Source organism: Symphalangus syndactylus, chromosome 19 (genome assembly GCF_028878055.3).
Source record: "Symphalangus syndactylus isolate Jambi chromosome 19, NHGRI_mSymSyn1-v2.1_pri, whole genome shotgun sequence".
NCBI classification, from domain to species: domain Eukaryota; kingdom Metazoa; phylum Chordata; class Mammalia; order Primates; family Hylobatidae; genus Symphalangus; species Symphalangus syndactylus.
In genome coordinates, this window is record NC_072434.2 from 86,086,406 (window position 1) to 86,101,416 (window position 15,011).

Consider the following 15,011-nt stretch of genomic DNA (forward strand, 5'->3'; position numbering starts at 1 on the left):
TGACAGAGACTAGTATAGCTGGATTAGAATCCAGCACGGGCAAGAGGAGGGCATGGGGTGAGCCTGGAAGGGTGATAGGGAACACTCAGGGCCAGGCCAGCCAGGTAAAAGAAATGAAGTCTTCTTAGAGCACCAGGGAGCCACTGGAGAGAAGTGATGTGATCTAATTCTTATTTTACAAGGGTCACTCTGTCTGCAGCATGACAATGGGATTTGGGTTGGGAATGAGGAAAGAAGAACGGGCAATAGTGGAAGCAGGCCAGGCGCGTGGCTCACGCCTGTAGTCCCAGCACTTTGGGAGGCCGAAGCAGGTGGATCACCTGAGGTCAGGAGTTTGAGACCAGCCTATCCAACATGGTTAAACACTATCTCTACTAAAAATACAAAAATTACCTGGGTGTGGTGGCACACGCCTGTGATCCCAGCTACTCAGGCGGCTGAGGCAGGAAAATTGCTTGAACCTGGGAGACAGAGGTTACAGTGAGCCAAGATTGTGCCACTGCACTCCAGCCTGGGTGACAAAACGAGACCTTGTCTCAAAAAAAAAAAAAAAAAAAATAGTAGAAGCAGAGAAATTACTAGTTTATTGCAGTAGTTCTAGTGAGAGAGGATGGAGAGTTGAACCAACATACTGCAGTGGGAGTGGGAAGAAGTGGTCAGATTTCAGGTATATTTCGGAGGAAAAATTAACAGGACTTGACAGCAGATTGGATGTGGCTGGTGAGCAAGGGAGAAGTGTCCAAAAGGGTTCCTGGCATTATATGCTACCCAACAGACTCACTTAACCACCCAATATCCTTTCTGGATTAAGACCTTATACAGGTTGGCCCATCCTCACCACAAGCAAAACCACAAACCCAGCATGGAGGGCTGGATTTTCTTTTGAACAGGAACAATACAAAGTACTATGCGAATATCACCACATAATGGAGTAAGTAGATTCTTACTGTTAATTATGACTTAATCATTACTTATAATATGGCCTGTGGGCAAATGGATTTACAACCAACTTAGAAATGAGTCTATCAAACACAATCTATTTATAAGTCAGAATTAACTTGATTAAGAAAAATATATACGTTTTACATCTAATTTGTGTTTTCCAGGCCTGTCAGAGAGTTTTCCATGCCAAGAGGAGCAAACACTTTTTGCTACTGTGTTAAAGCAAATGTGATTGTCACTGGAGGTAAGAGGACGGTTCACATTACACAGGGGTTTTCTACTTTGCAAACATTGTTCTCTTTGAGTTTTGGTGCTGGGAAAAACACATTAGGGAATTTACAAATTTGTATCAAGTCAAATCTGTTTGCCTTTTTCTTTCTGGCGGGATTTGATAACATACTTAGAAAAGCCTTCTTCAGCCCAAGAGTGTGTGAGACAAATTTTCCTGTATTTTACTAGAATTTGTTCTTATTGTTTTGTTTTCTGTTTTACCTTTAGAGCTTTAATCCATCTAGAGCTTATTTTTATGCGTGAGAGCATGAGTTCCTAGGTCTCCCAGGAGACCTGGAGCCCCTGGCACTTATGTGTGTGTGTGTGCCTTTTTCTGGAGAAAAATTTCAAAATTTCATCAAATCCTCCAAAGGAGATCATGACCAAAAAGGTCAAGAGCCAATGGTTTAGAGTTAACAGATGAGAAGACCAAGAAGAGAATCTTGAAGAATACCAACACTTAAGTGATAGATGGGTTAGGTAGAAAATAAGAAAAAAGGTTATCTGCTAAGAGGAAGGAAAAAGGTAACACAATAAGTTTCGGGGAGACATGAATCAGATGGAGAGGGTCTGAATTACTGTAGGTGCTATTGTTTAAAAAAAGAAAGACTCGACCTCAAAGACATGGGAAATTAATTATTCATAAGACTTGGAGATGCAATGCTTTCAGGGATTAGTAAGAGAAATCAATCAGCTCCACGTTTGTACGGTGGGAGAAATGAAAGAGTAGCAATTGTATTGATAGTTATACAGAAATTAGAAAGTGGGTGCTTACCTGGGGAAGGAGAACAAAAGACAGCTCAACTGTGAACTTAAATGTCAAGTGTTGATTAGACATCCAAGAGAAGATTCCTTTTGGTGACAGGAAAAGATCTGGTTGGAGATGAATGATGTCAGGGCTCCCTAGGCTACCTAGATCTGGGAGAAGATGAGCTCCCAGAGGTTCCTCAAGGAGGCCAGGGTGGCCTTGTAAGAGACAGGAGGCATGTAGGCTTGCAAGACTTAAATGAGCAAAACAGAAACACAAACAAACATCAAGAAAGTGGCCTATATTGCAAACCCAAACTTTAAAAAGGGAAGAAACAATAAATATTTTTTTAAAAAAGAAGAAAACTCTGTCATCAAGAAAAAAATCAATAAATACATCATTGGCAAAAGAGTTTACAGCAAAAATATCTATTAAAGGAGCCATGATGTTTAATGAGTAAGTGCTATTGGCTCTGTCTACAGTAAGATTTCTTCAAATTTCTCACTCTCAAACATACACAGCAGGCGGTTTGGTTTCCTATCTAAAGTGTCCTGCCTCATCCCTGAAGTGCCTGTATTGCTAAATATAAAGACAGCTAAGCTCCTATTTCATGGCTGGGGAATCTCCCCTAAGGGCATAAAGTTAATTTTTTTTTTCAAGTGCACTGTGCATTCAAAATTTATATTTAAATCTCTGCTCAGCTTTGGACCTTCTACAATACTAAATTGAAATTAGCTTACGGTTCCAACAGTATTACAAAGATAATATAGTAGTCTATGGCAAGCACAACAAATAAAAACAATGCACTAGAAGTTAGAATAGCTGGGTTTAGCCATTGCCTGGCCAATCACCAACTCTGATTTTTCAGCAATCACTTAATCACTCCCTTTTGCTCATTTTCCTTATCTGGTAAAAATGAGGAAGTGGGACTAAATACATTTCAAGATCCCTCTGAGCCTAAAATACTGTGATTCTGTTTTTTAAAGAACTGCCTGTTCACAGGGAGATAAACTAAAAATGTCCTTTCGAAAATTTGGAACCCAGTTTGCCAACTAGATGCTACTCAATATATAATTACAGCTTTGTGCACTCAGAGAAACCAAAGCATTAATTGTCCACAAACCTCTAAGACTCAAGTGAGGACATGAAGAAAAGAAAGGAAGGCATATGGATAAGAAGTCTGTAAAGAAGCGTGTGGGAGTCATGGCTTGGGTAGGGAGCAAGTTTCTTGATACTTGGTAGTGATGATTCTAAGAAAAACAGGAATACAAGTCTCTCAACCAAACTAATTATAGTTATTTAAAGATCTCCATACTGAGGTCTAGAACACATCAAGAAACAAACGCTAGAATCAGAAAAAGAAGTGGGATACTTTCAGAAAAAGACGTGGGTTACTTATATCCCAATTTCTTGATCCCCACTGCCCCTTCCTGAGTTAATGACTGTCTTGGCTTATTACTTCCAACGGAAATGGGCACAGTTTTTTGTCTGGACCACACATCAGAAGGAGGATGAAAGAGATGAGGGAGGGAGAGCCCCTTGGTGTGAAAGATAAAGCAGCAAACATGTTTGAGAATCAAACTGCAATGAATCCTCCTCTCTCCATTGCATGTCTTTAGTTAGGCAAAAATATTAGCCCTCTTCCTCTTTCAATGCAAACCCTGCACATGAAACCCTTTGAAAAAGCAGTACTTAAATATATGGCTAATGTGAAATTTGATTCTAAAATCTGATTGTCACATTATGCTGTCACATTAATCTTAACCAACTCCTCTGCACAGCCCTTTGCCCTCACACACAAAAGAATACAAAATGTTAAGAATCTACCAGTTTTTATAGGCTTTGTAATCTTAGTATTTTAATCATTTCTGGGGGAAAAATGTGTTTGGTAAAGTTTTAGGACTTAAACCACTTCAGTGTTTTTGGATTAAGTCATCTGACTCTCACTAACCTCAGTGTTCATTATATTATAAGACCCTCATCTACAGCTTGAAAACGTATTAATTATAGGTTTTCTAGCTCTCTCACAGAGGGAAGAAAACACTTAGTAGTATGACCGACAAGCAACTAATACTTTTCTTCATGCATAATTTATTGAATTGTCACAGTTATGGAGCCTCTATTAGTAGAAAATGCAAATTTTCAGTAACTGAAAACACATTTTTCTCAGGAGAGTACTCTTGTTGATTAGTGACTCAGCCAAGCACCATTGCTAAATGTACGGTATGTACCCGCTGACGACTCAAAATATACAATAAAAGCAGCTTTGCTAGGCAGAGTTGAATGTATTAAATGTGCAGGGACATTTGATGAGCTTCAAAAAAGCACAAGCTTTTGCAGGAAAAAAAAAAAAAAAGGCCAAACCAGGACAGAGTGTTTACCAAGAAAACCTAAAAATTTCCTGAGCATTATTTTGGTGACCATCTAGAATATTTTTGCTGAATAGTGTTTGCACTAGCCTTTTTAGGAATTAAGTTCTTAGTATGGAAGGTTCAGAGTAGAAACACAATTACCTCCCAAAAAGATATTTTGGGGGCTCTGCATGCATTTTTTTCATGTTTTGTTCAACAAATATTTTCTGCACAATTGCAATAGATTAGGCTATTAGCCTTATAAAGGTCAGGTTGTATTCCTAACCTGCGAACATTTAAAGCCTAATAGTATAAGACAAGTTTATAGATAACTACAAAGTATAGCATGAATCAACATATGATGATGATGATGGTGATGGTGATAATAATACAGATGAAATAATATAGGCTTTGAGAGCTTAGCATCTGTCCCTTTCTGCTAATTCTGCCTCCACAAGGCCACCACATATGATTCCATTCCAAGCAACGAAAGCAAGCAGAGCTGGAGGACATCTGTGGAGTAGGCAATAGGGAACCTCCAGAAGATCGGATTTTCTTCACAATGCATAATGGACAAAGCCATTAGTTTCAGAGGCCTAGATATTTCTCAGGTGGCAGATCTCTATTGCATTCTTCTTTGTGTGATATAGAAGTTATAGATTTTCTTCTGGGGATATAGCCTATTGCCTAGCCTCATCGTCCAGGAATGATAATGCCCATTTCAGGGGATGCCCCACCAACATGATGTAAGATCACCTGTGGATGCAAGGCTTGGGTTCTGAACATGTCTGAATAGCATGATACATCTTGGCCATTGCCAATGAAAAGGAAATGCAGGCAAGATACTGCATTATTGGAACTATTCAGTTTGAATCATGTAACTGAATATCTGGTGACTTTCTTACTACCTATAAAAATTCCAGATTGCCCTCTGCTTTCACTGTAGTGATCTCTCCCTCTGGAGCACATAATCATGAAATTTTAGAGCTGGATGGAGCCTTGAAGATTATAATTTTACATGAGGAAATTGAGGCCCCAGACAAGTCGCACAACTAGTTAGCTGGCAGAGCTGAGACTGAGTCAGTTCTCTTTGCACCCACTCAGCCCTGTGTTCTTCCTGGACCACAGAAATCTGGTTTACTAGACGCTCTCTCTCTCCTGCATTTTTGTGTGAACTGAACCTGCTCATCTCATCAAGAGTGATGCACTTAGATGAAGTGACTCACCCAACTGAGAGAAGAATCTGCTAAAGGAAAGAAAATCCTCTCTTTGATATGTGACTTTATCTAAATTCTGGCTTCACACACACAGAAAAGAAAAAAAGAAAAAAAAATAGAAAGCAACAAAAAAACAGGGAATTAACTCTTTATGAACCATAATATTTACAGTATAAAGACCTATCTTCAAATTTGACATACTCTTTACAAATACTTGTTTACCCTCTATATCTCCTTGCCTTATTGCTACTACTAGATTGTAAACTCTCAAGAGCAGGGATCATATTTCATATATCTGTGTATCAGTTCCTCTCCCCTAAATATAATCTAAATGCATTGTAGGAACTTAGTTCTAATAGTAATAGTAATTGTTAGTTTATGGTCCAGAAACTGTTCAGTTATACATGCACAACTCCACTCAATCTTCACAATAAAACTGTGCTGTAAGTTCCATTTATCCCCATCTTATAGATAAGAAAACTCAGATGCAGACAGGCAAAGCAACTTACTCAAAGTCATAGAGCTAGTTAAGTGATAGTGCCCGGTTTCAAATCAAATATGACTCGCTCAAAATATGTGTCCTTAACCACTTCATGAGTGACTCTACAAGCCAACTCATTTACTTAGCAAACATGTATTAAGCGCTTACTACTTGCCAAACACTGCTATGAATGAGAACTACTAGGCTCACCAGATAATGGGTAAACAGATAGGTAAACAGACAATTATTAGTGCTGTAAAAGAAAGCTGAAGAAAACACAGTAAAAACACAGAAGAAGGAGGCTGAACTCTGTTTAGGGCAGAGGAAGGTGATTAGGGAAGGCACTGGGGAGAGTAATAACCAAACTAAGTCTTAAAAGGGTGTAAACTTGGGTCTTCTGAAAAAGTAGACCTTGGGCAGGAACAATATCTAGAAATTCTTTGTATCCTTCACATCTTGCAAAATACTAAGGGCACAAAGGTATCAGAAGACAAGGGGGAGCATAGATTAAAAAAACACTAAGTGCACAGTTAACTTCTCAAGAGATTTTCTCTCTTGTTGTTAATAAGGGCAACACGGAAGTTTTAAATTTAAGAAAACATTTCACTTCCTCATCAACCACCCTAAAATATCTTGGTTGATGTTTTAGTCAGCTTGAGCTGCCTTAACAAAATACCATAAACAGAAAGGTTTAAGCAACAGAAATTTTCTGGAGGCTAGAAGTGCAGGATCAAGGTGCCAGCATTGTCAGTTTCTGGCGAGGGCTCTCTTCCTGGCTTGTAGACACCTGCCTTCTCTCCATGTTCTCAAATGGCAGGGAGAGAGAGGGGAGAGAGGGTGGGTTGGGGCAGCAGGATCTGGTGTCTTTTCTAATAAGGACATTAATCTCATCATGAGGGCCCACCTTCATTACCTCACCTGAACCTAATTATCTCCCAAAGGCCCCCCTATTTCCAAACACCATCGTGTTGGGGCTAGGGCTTCAATATATAAATTTGGGAGGGAATGAATTCACTCCATTGCAATTCTTAAGAAATGGAAACCAATAATCAGCTATGCAATGAGTTTTTTTCAGCTTGCCTTTAATAACACTCCAAGAAGTGAGAGCCTCTGAAATGAACAAATGACCTTCCAAAAAAATTAGATGAACATTCAATGAAGATCCATTTTTTTTGTTTGAATACATGTTTTTCCCCTCTTTTGGCACTTGATAGTTAAACCTCTGAGCTGTGATTCATCATCCCAACAATGAAGTTACTGAAGCTGTTCAAAAAATATCTGTTGAATTCTTACTATAGATTATATGTGACAGTAAACAAGAACAAGTTCTGTCCTCAAGGCACCTGGAGTCTAATAGTGGTCCAGACAAATAATTAACTATGAAGGATGATGGCGATGAAGGAGGCACATAGGTAGGGCACTCAGGTTTGGAGAACATGGAAGTATTCTGGAATATTATTGGAGGAAAAGCTATGCTGAGACTTGATGGATGGATTGGGATACTCGAAGAAGAGAAAAAAGGTAGAGAAAAATACTATGCTTTTTCATGAGGCCCAATAAAATAATCATAGAATTATGGAAGCATCTATCAAATTTGCCTGGTTTATAAATATCCAACTAACATGTCACCTAATTATCCCTCCATACCTGACTGGCTCTTTCAGTGTGGATAATCTATCAAAATAAAAATCCAATATATATCAGGAAATACATCCTAATGGGTGGCCCAATATATAATACCAGATTAACTAGAATTACTATTTTGGGTTTTAAAAATTTATTTATTTTCTTTTTTTTCTTCAAATTTATTTTAAGTTCCAGGGTACATGTGAAGGATGTGCAGGTTTGTTACATAGGTAAACATGTGCCATGGTGGTTTGCTGCACAGATCAACCTATCACCTGGATATTAAGTCTAGCATCCATTAGCTATTCTTCCTGATCCTCTCTCTTCCTCACCACCCAGTGAATGTGAGTTGTTCCCCACCGTGTGTCCATGTGTCCATTCTCAAGGTTCAGCTACCACTTATAAGTGAGAACATGCAGTCTGTTCCTGTGTTAGTTTGCTGAGGGTAACGGCTTCCAGCTCCATCCAAGTCCTTGCAAAGGACATGATCTTGTTCCTTTTTATGGCTGCACAGTATTTCATGGTGTATATGTACCACATTTTCTTTATCCAATCTATCATCGATGGGCTATTGTGAATAGCACTGCAATTAAGATACACAGCCATGTATCTTTATAATAGAATGATTTGTATTCCTTTGGGTATATACCCAGTAGTGGGATTGCTGGGTCAAGTGGTATTTCTGTCCCTAGATATTTGAGGAATTGCTACACGGCCTTCCACAGTGGTTGAACTAATTTACACTCCCACCAACACTGTAAAAGCATTTCTTTTTCTCTGCAACTTTGCCAGCATCTGTTGTTTCTGGACTTTTTAATAATCACCATTCTGACTGGCATGAGATGGTATCTCATTGTGGTTTTGGTTTGCATTTCTCCAACGACCAATGATGTTGAGCTTTTTTAATATGTTTTTTGGCCGCATAAATTTCTTCTTTTCAGGAGTATCTGTTCATGTCTTTTGTCCACTTTTTAATGGGGTAGGTTTTTTTCTTGTAAATTTGTTTAAGTTCCTTATAGACTCTGGATATTAGACCTTTGTCAGATGGATAGATTGCAAAAATTTTCTCCCATTCTGTAGGTTGTCTGTTCACTCTGATGATAGTTTCTTTTGCTGTGCAGAAGCTCCTTAGTTTAATTAGATCCCATTTGTCAATTTTTGCTTTTGTTGCTATTGCCTTTGGTGTTTTTGTCATGAAATCTTTGCTCGTGCCTATGTCCTGAATGGTATTGCCTAGATTTTCTTCTAGGGCTTTTATAGTTTTGGGGTTTACATTCAAGTCTTTAAACCATCTTGAGTTAATTTTTGTAAAAGGTGTAAGGAAAGGGTCCAGTTGCAGTTTTCTGCACGTGGCTAGCCAGTTCTCCCAGCACCATTTATTAAATAGGGAATCCTTTCCCCATTGCTTGTTTTGATCAGGTTTGTTGACAATCAGCTGGTTGTGGATGTGTGGTTTTATTTCTGAGATCTCTATTCTGTTTCATTGGTCTATGTGTCTGTTTTCGTACCAGTACCATGCTGTTTTGGTTACAGGAGCTTTGTAGTATAGTTTGAAGTGGGGTAGTGTGATGCCGTCTGCTTTATTCTTTTTGCTTAGGACTGTCTTTGCTATTCAGGCTCTTTTTTGGTTCCACTTGAATTTTAAAATAGTTTCTTCTAATTCTGTGAAGAATGTAAAATGACTATTTTGAATTTTAGGATTTTTATATGTAAATTATGACTGTTAATAATTCAGGTTATATATAAATTATAACTTAGGTTATAATGCCTTTATACAGCCTTTTTGTCTAGTAGCCTAAAGGTCCTTGGTAATATGTAAGGTGCTTAGGAATGCTTTGTTGTATTACTAACTCAATTCCATTTTTTCAGATGTACAAATCACATTTAAATAATTAAATCATTCAGTTAAAATTACTTAATCTTTGGGAGTTAGTTTCTTTTGTTTGTGAGATAAGAAAGTTGGATTATGCAACTTCTAGGATCCCAGTTTGAAGTTCTTTGATGTTTTCATGGCTCAGTTTCCAGGATGACATTTAAAGAATTATTTGTGAAATATAAAATTTAATATCTTAAAAATATTCTATATTTTGTAAACGATTACAGTTTTTATTCTTTTTGGAAACATAATTAGATTACAGCTGCACATTTGTTTAAGTAATGCTGGCTACTGTAAAAAATAACTCCCAAAATGTGAATGGGTCAGACACAATGAAAATGTAAAGTTTAAAATCAGCTCTCAGAATTCACTGGCTAAAACTCAGTAATCTGACCACGACTAACTGCAAAGGAACCTGGAAATGTGTACCCAGGAAGAGAGGATATGGGTTTGGTGAACATGTAGCCAGTTTTTTCATAAAACTGTGTGTGTGTGTGTGTGTGTGTGTGTGTGTGTGTGTGTACATATGATAATACATTCCTGGTTCAACTTTTATTTTTAGTGCTATCAAAATTCCAATAGATCATGGCTAAAGGATATAGTCCAAAAATTTACAGAAGAAGAAGATACAATTAGCAGATATATTTGGGAAAAAATACCCAACAGCATTAGCTATCATAAAATGTAATTAAAAATAAGGTATCATTTAGACCTATTAACATAGCAAACATTTTAAATCATGACAATATTCATGTGCTGGCCAGAATTTAATGAAACTGACAGAATATATCACTGATGGCCTTGGGATTTAGTATGGCCATTTTGGAAAGTAAGCTAGCAATATGTTTAAACGTGATAAAAATGTATATAGCCTGTAACATAATGATGCCACACTTGGGACTTTATCCACTGTAAATAATCCAAAAGGAAACAAAGACCACAGAAGTACAATAACCATTCATTGCAGTATTGTTGAATAAAGTAAAAAACTAGAATTAGTGGACTAATCAATGGACAAGGGGTTAAGAAATTGTGAAATAGTAACTAAAAGGATAATTATGCGGGCATGAGCTCATGGCCTTTCCTAAATAAAAAAAAGTAGTGGGTATGAATATGTATCTAGAAATACATCTAATTTATATTTTTAAAAAGTTAACAGTGATTTCCTACAGGGAGTTAGAGATTATGGAGGAAAAGACAATTTTATAAAAATTATACCCTTCTATGATTTTTAGCAATTAAAAAACCATATTTATTCTGTGGTAGTAACTACACATAAATTATATATGCCTATGAATACATGCTAGAAGGGAAGACGGAAAAATGACAACAGTTGATTTGTTATAATGGTGAAGATTAAGTGCAGTTTCCTCTTTCCTTGATTTCTTTCATTATTATAATGTTTGCATAATTTAAGAATGAAAACAAAAGAACAGCTGCCTTAAATATTTTTGGAAGTAAATAAAGTATAAATAATACATTAATGCATGAAAGTATAGGAAAGGATTGAATCAAGAAAAGAACTCATACAATATTTATGAGAATTCACATTTGTGTGTGTAAATACAGTCTTTACAAAACAGCCTTCACAAGGAGCAGCAGATCCAAACCAAGGCCAGCCCCTTAGCACATCAATCACAGAATAACGCATCCTGCCAGAAACAGACTGTGATTTGCTGTTAGAAGAAGGATACAGGTATGATACAGTGAGAGATACATTTGAAACTCTCACCACCTCAGAAAACAAACAATCTTTCCCTGTCCTCCTTTTCAGGAGATGATAAAGTCATCCGGTTGTGGCACCCCAATATCAGCACCAAGCCAGTGGGGAAACTTGTGGGACACATGTTCAGTATCACCGAGATCGTAACCAGTGAAAAAGATCAACATGTTGTCAGCCTTTCCTCTGCAAAGGTAACAAAAACAAAGTAACAAAACAAAACTAGTTTTCTCCTTAAAATTATCTGTTGGAAGGCATAGGGATTATACAATTTTTGACTGAAATAAATGATAGTCATGAATCACTGAGAAAAATATTGTCAGTATGGAAAAGGAAATAATAAGCCAATATTCTCTGTTTCTATTGATTATAGCATAAGAAAGAACATGTTTAAAAACAAGTGTAAAAGAAAAACAATATAGAAAAGACAGCAAATATTACCCTCAAAAGTAAAACATAAGAGGCCTTTCAATAGATAGGAACATTAGGAAAAAATGAGGATTTCTGTTATTGTTGCTGTTATTAAACAGTGTTTGAAACATTCTAATCAATGTAATAAAACAAAAAATGAGTTATAAATATTAGAAATTAGGAGACTGAATTATATTTGCAAATAATGGGACTGTCTGCTTGAAAAAAATCAATAAAATCAACTTTCAGTGTAGGAATAGATAAATTCAATAAGGTGGCTAATTGCAATAGCAACTTAAAAATAAAATAAAAAAATAAATTTCTAAAAAATAAAAAAGGAAATGAATTTCTATATAAGAACAATAATTAGTGAGGAAAAAAGTCAAAGAGATAGCATTCACAAGAGTAAAAAATATGAAATACCTAGGAATAAACTTAATAAGCAATATTCACTACTAACATTAAGATAACTATGAAGTTTTACTGAGGTACTTTTGTTTAAGAACACAAATTAAGGAACATACTATGTTCCTACATGGAAATATTGTGCTGTAAAAGATATTCTCCATCAGATTAATGTATTTATTTATTGTTAGTCAGAATTACTTAAGTATCAGCTTGCCAAGTTTAAAGTTAATGTAAAAATACTGGTATATAAGAATATCCTAGACACTTTGGAAGATATAATTATGAGATGGCACTTTCCCTATCCAATATTAAAGCATATCATAAAGCCAAAATAAATAAAACAGAGCAGTAGTCAATGCAGAAATAATCACATGTATGAAGCAAAGGAGAAAATGCAGGAATTAGTTTATGTCTATGTGGGAATTTTGTATAGGACAGAAATAATGTTTCAAATATGTGAGCAAAGGATGGTTTGTTCAATAAGTGTTGGGAAAACTGATTAGCCATAAAGAAAGAAAGATGTAATCAGATCATCATTTCATAATACACAGCACAATACATTACATATGAAATAAAGATATTAAATTTAAAATACAAAACCATAGAAATTCTAGATTTCCAGAAGAAAATATCGGTGAATAGTCTTATAACTTTTGGGTAATTCCTAAGCATAGCACCTACGACTAAGGAGAAAATAAATATGACTAAATAAACATTCAAACTTTCTGTAAATTATAATAACTATCATTTGTTGAGTGCTTAAGTGCCAGGCGCTGTGCTAAGTATTTTATGTATGCAACTCATTGATGCTAATAACAACCCTATAAAGTAATTATCCCCATTTTACACACGTCAGGGAAAATGACATCTAAATCACTTACACAAGGTCACAGAGCTATCTAGTGCCGAAGTGTGGTCAATCCCATATTTGCCCTTCCTCAGCCTGCCTCCCTATACTCGTAAACAAAGTTAAAGGCAGATAGCGGGGGCAGGGGGCAAAAATGTAATAAAAAGCAGAGAAATTGGAATAAGATCCTTGAACAAATACCAAAAATCTTTAGCAAATCAGTAGGGGAAAGAAAGAGGAGTGAAGGGCAAAGGTTTAAGAACACAGACAGGTTTACATACTGCTGGGTGGAAATAAAACTGGCAAAAACTTCCTGCGTATTTGTTCCAATAAAATAGCTAGATGAGTGTGCAAAGATCTGTATAAAAAGATGCTCACTGCACTATTGCTTATATTGATTTAAGAAGGAAAAAAGAAAAACTAGAAAATAGGGAGGAAACTGGAAATACAGAAAGGAAATGAAAGACGGAAGGGAAGGGAAAGAAAAAAACCCGGATGCTTTCCGTCTTTGCCCCACGTCCCCCAGCCCTGCACCTCTCTCCTGGTACACCCTCTACCCCTCATACGCCCTCTACCCGACCCAAAACCCTTCGATGGAAACAATCGGGATCTCCAAGGCCCAGTCGTTCCCTCCATGCTCACGGAACTATGCGAATCTCCCTGGAGCCCATGCTTGCCATGTGCAACCACAAGCGAAAGACACTAAGTATCTTTGAGGGGTTCCTCCCAGTCTAGAGAGGAAAATGCACCCGGCACCTGCCTCCTCCAGCTCATAGCTGAGGACATGACCTGACCTGCAAGATTGCCCAGCTGGCCAGCAGCCCTCACCTGCCAATATGGTAGCCACAAATTTTTAAAACATGGCTAGTCCGAATTGAGGTCCGCTGTGAGTGTAAAATACACAAGACTCCAAAGATTCAGTATCCCCCCCTCCAAAAAAAAACTCTGAATTTTTTGAGACAGGATCTTGCTCTGTCGTCTAGGCTAGAGTACAGTGGCATGGTGCAGTGGGGCTCATTGCAGCCTCGGGGCTCTCTGCTGTCTTGACCTTCTGGGCTCGAGGGATCCTCCCACCTCAGCCTCCCCAGTAGCTGGGACTACAGGTGGGGGCCACCATACGAAGCTAATTATTTTTATTTTTTGTAGAGAGCTCTCTTTTATTTTTTTGTAGGTCTGTCTAATTTGCTAATTTTTAAATTTTTGGTAGAGATGGGGTCTTGCTATGTTGCCCGAACTTCTGGGCTCAAGTGAGCCTCCTGCCTCAAAGCGCTAGTACAGGCCTGAGCCATGGCACTGGGCCAATCGTTTTCATACTGATTATATATTAAGGTGATAATAATTTGGCTATATAGGGTCAAAAAAATACATTAATAAAATTAATTTTAAAAAAAAGAGCAAGGGACTGCATGTAGTGGCTTGTAATCCCGGCATTTTGGGAGGTCAAGGTGGGAGAATCGCTTGAGCCCAGGAGTTCAAGACCAGCCTGGGCAACATAGTGAGACACCATCTTTAAAAACAGAGATTACGATAATGGTTGCACAACTATTTAAATTGACTAAAACTCACAGAAACTTACACTAAAAACAGGTGAGTTCTAAGGTAAGTAGATTACACCTCAATATTTCAGTTGAAAAAGAGAGATAATTAGGGTGATGTACCAATAAAGTAAAATTCAAGAGGAAAAAAAGGCTTTGATTCAGTAAATTATGCTGTATCCTCATATACAATAGAAATATCACATAGACATTCAACATTATGTAAATGAATAGTCATATGAAAATATCTAAATAATATATAAAATACAATAATATATAAGTAATCAATTTTAAAACATAACACATCTATCATATGTTATTGGAAATGATTAATAGCAAGATGTTTTAGTGAGGCTAACAAGATTGTGGACATACATGGATGGATTTTTTTTCTTTTGTTTTCTCTTTTCTTTGTTTTTTTTAAATAGTAAATATACACTACTTTGTAATAAGGAAACTTTTTTTTTTTTGAGACGAAGTTTCATTCTTGTTGCCCAGGCTGGAGTGCAATGGCATCATCTCAGCTCATTGCAACCTCTGCCTCCCAGGTTCAAGCTATTCTCCTGCCTCAGCCTCCCA

General features: G+C 37.0%; 2 protein-coding genes across 9 annotated transcripts in view; one reads left to right on the forward strand and one right to left on the reverse strand.

Annotated features, from left to right (window-relative positions):
• WDR64 (WD repeat domain 64) overlaps positions 1-15,011 on the forward strand; it is a 160,717-nt gene that overhangs the window by 59,079 nt on the left and 86,627 nt on the right. For all 8 annotated transcript variants that reach the window (XR_008649761.1, XM_063613472.1, XM_055235196.2 and 5 more), the window contains 2 exons: positions 1,107-1,186; positions 11,286-11,425. Coding sequence is in view for 7 of the 8 variants with exons in the window: in XM_063613472.1 (XP_063469542.1) it covers positions 1,107-1,186; positions 11,286-11,425 (220 nt within the window). In the remaining variant the exon portion in view is untranslated. The remainder of the gene's footprint in view (positions 1-1,106; positions 1,187-11,285; positions 11,426-15,011) is intronic.
• LOC129458870 (uncharacterized) overlaps positions 1-15,011 on the reverse strand; it is a 184,557-nt gene that overhangs the window by 34,006 nt on the left and 135,540 nt on the right. The window contains exon 4 of the mRNA XM_063613566.1: positions 394-461. Coding sequence (XP_063469636.1) covers positions 394-461 — 68 coding nt within the window. The remainder of the gene's footprint in view (positions 1-393; positions 462-15,011) is intronic.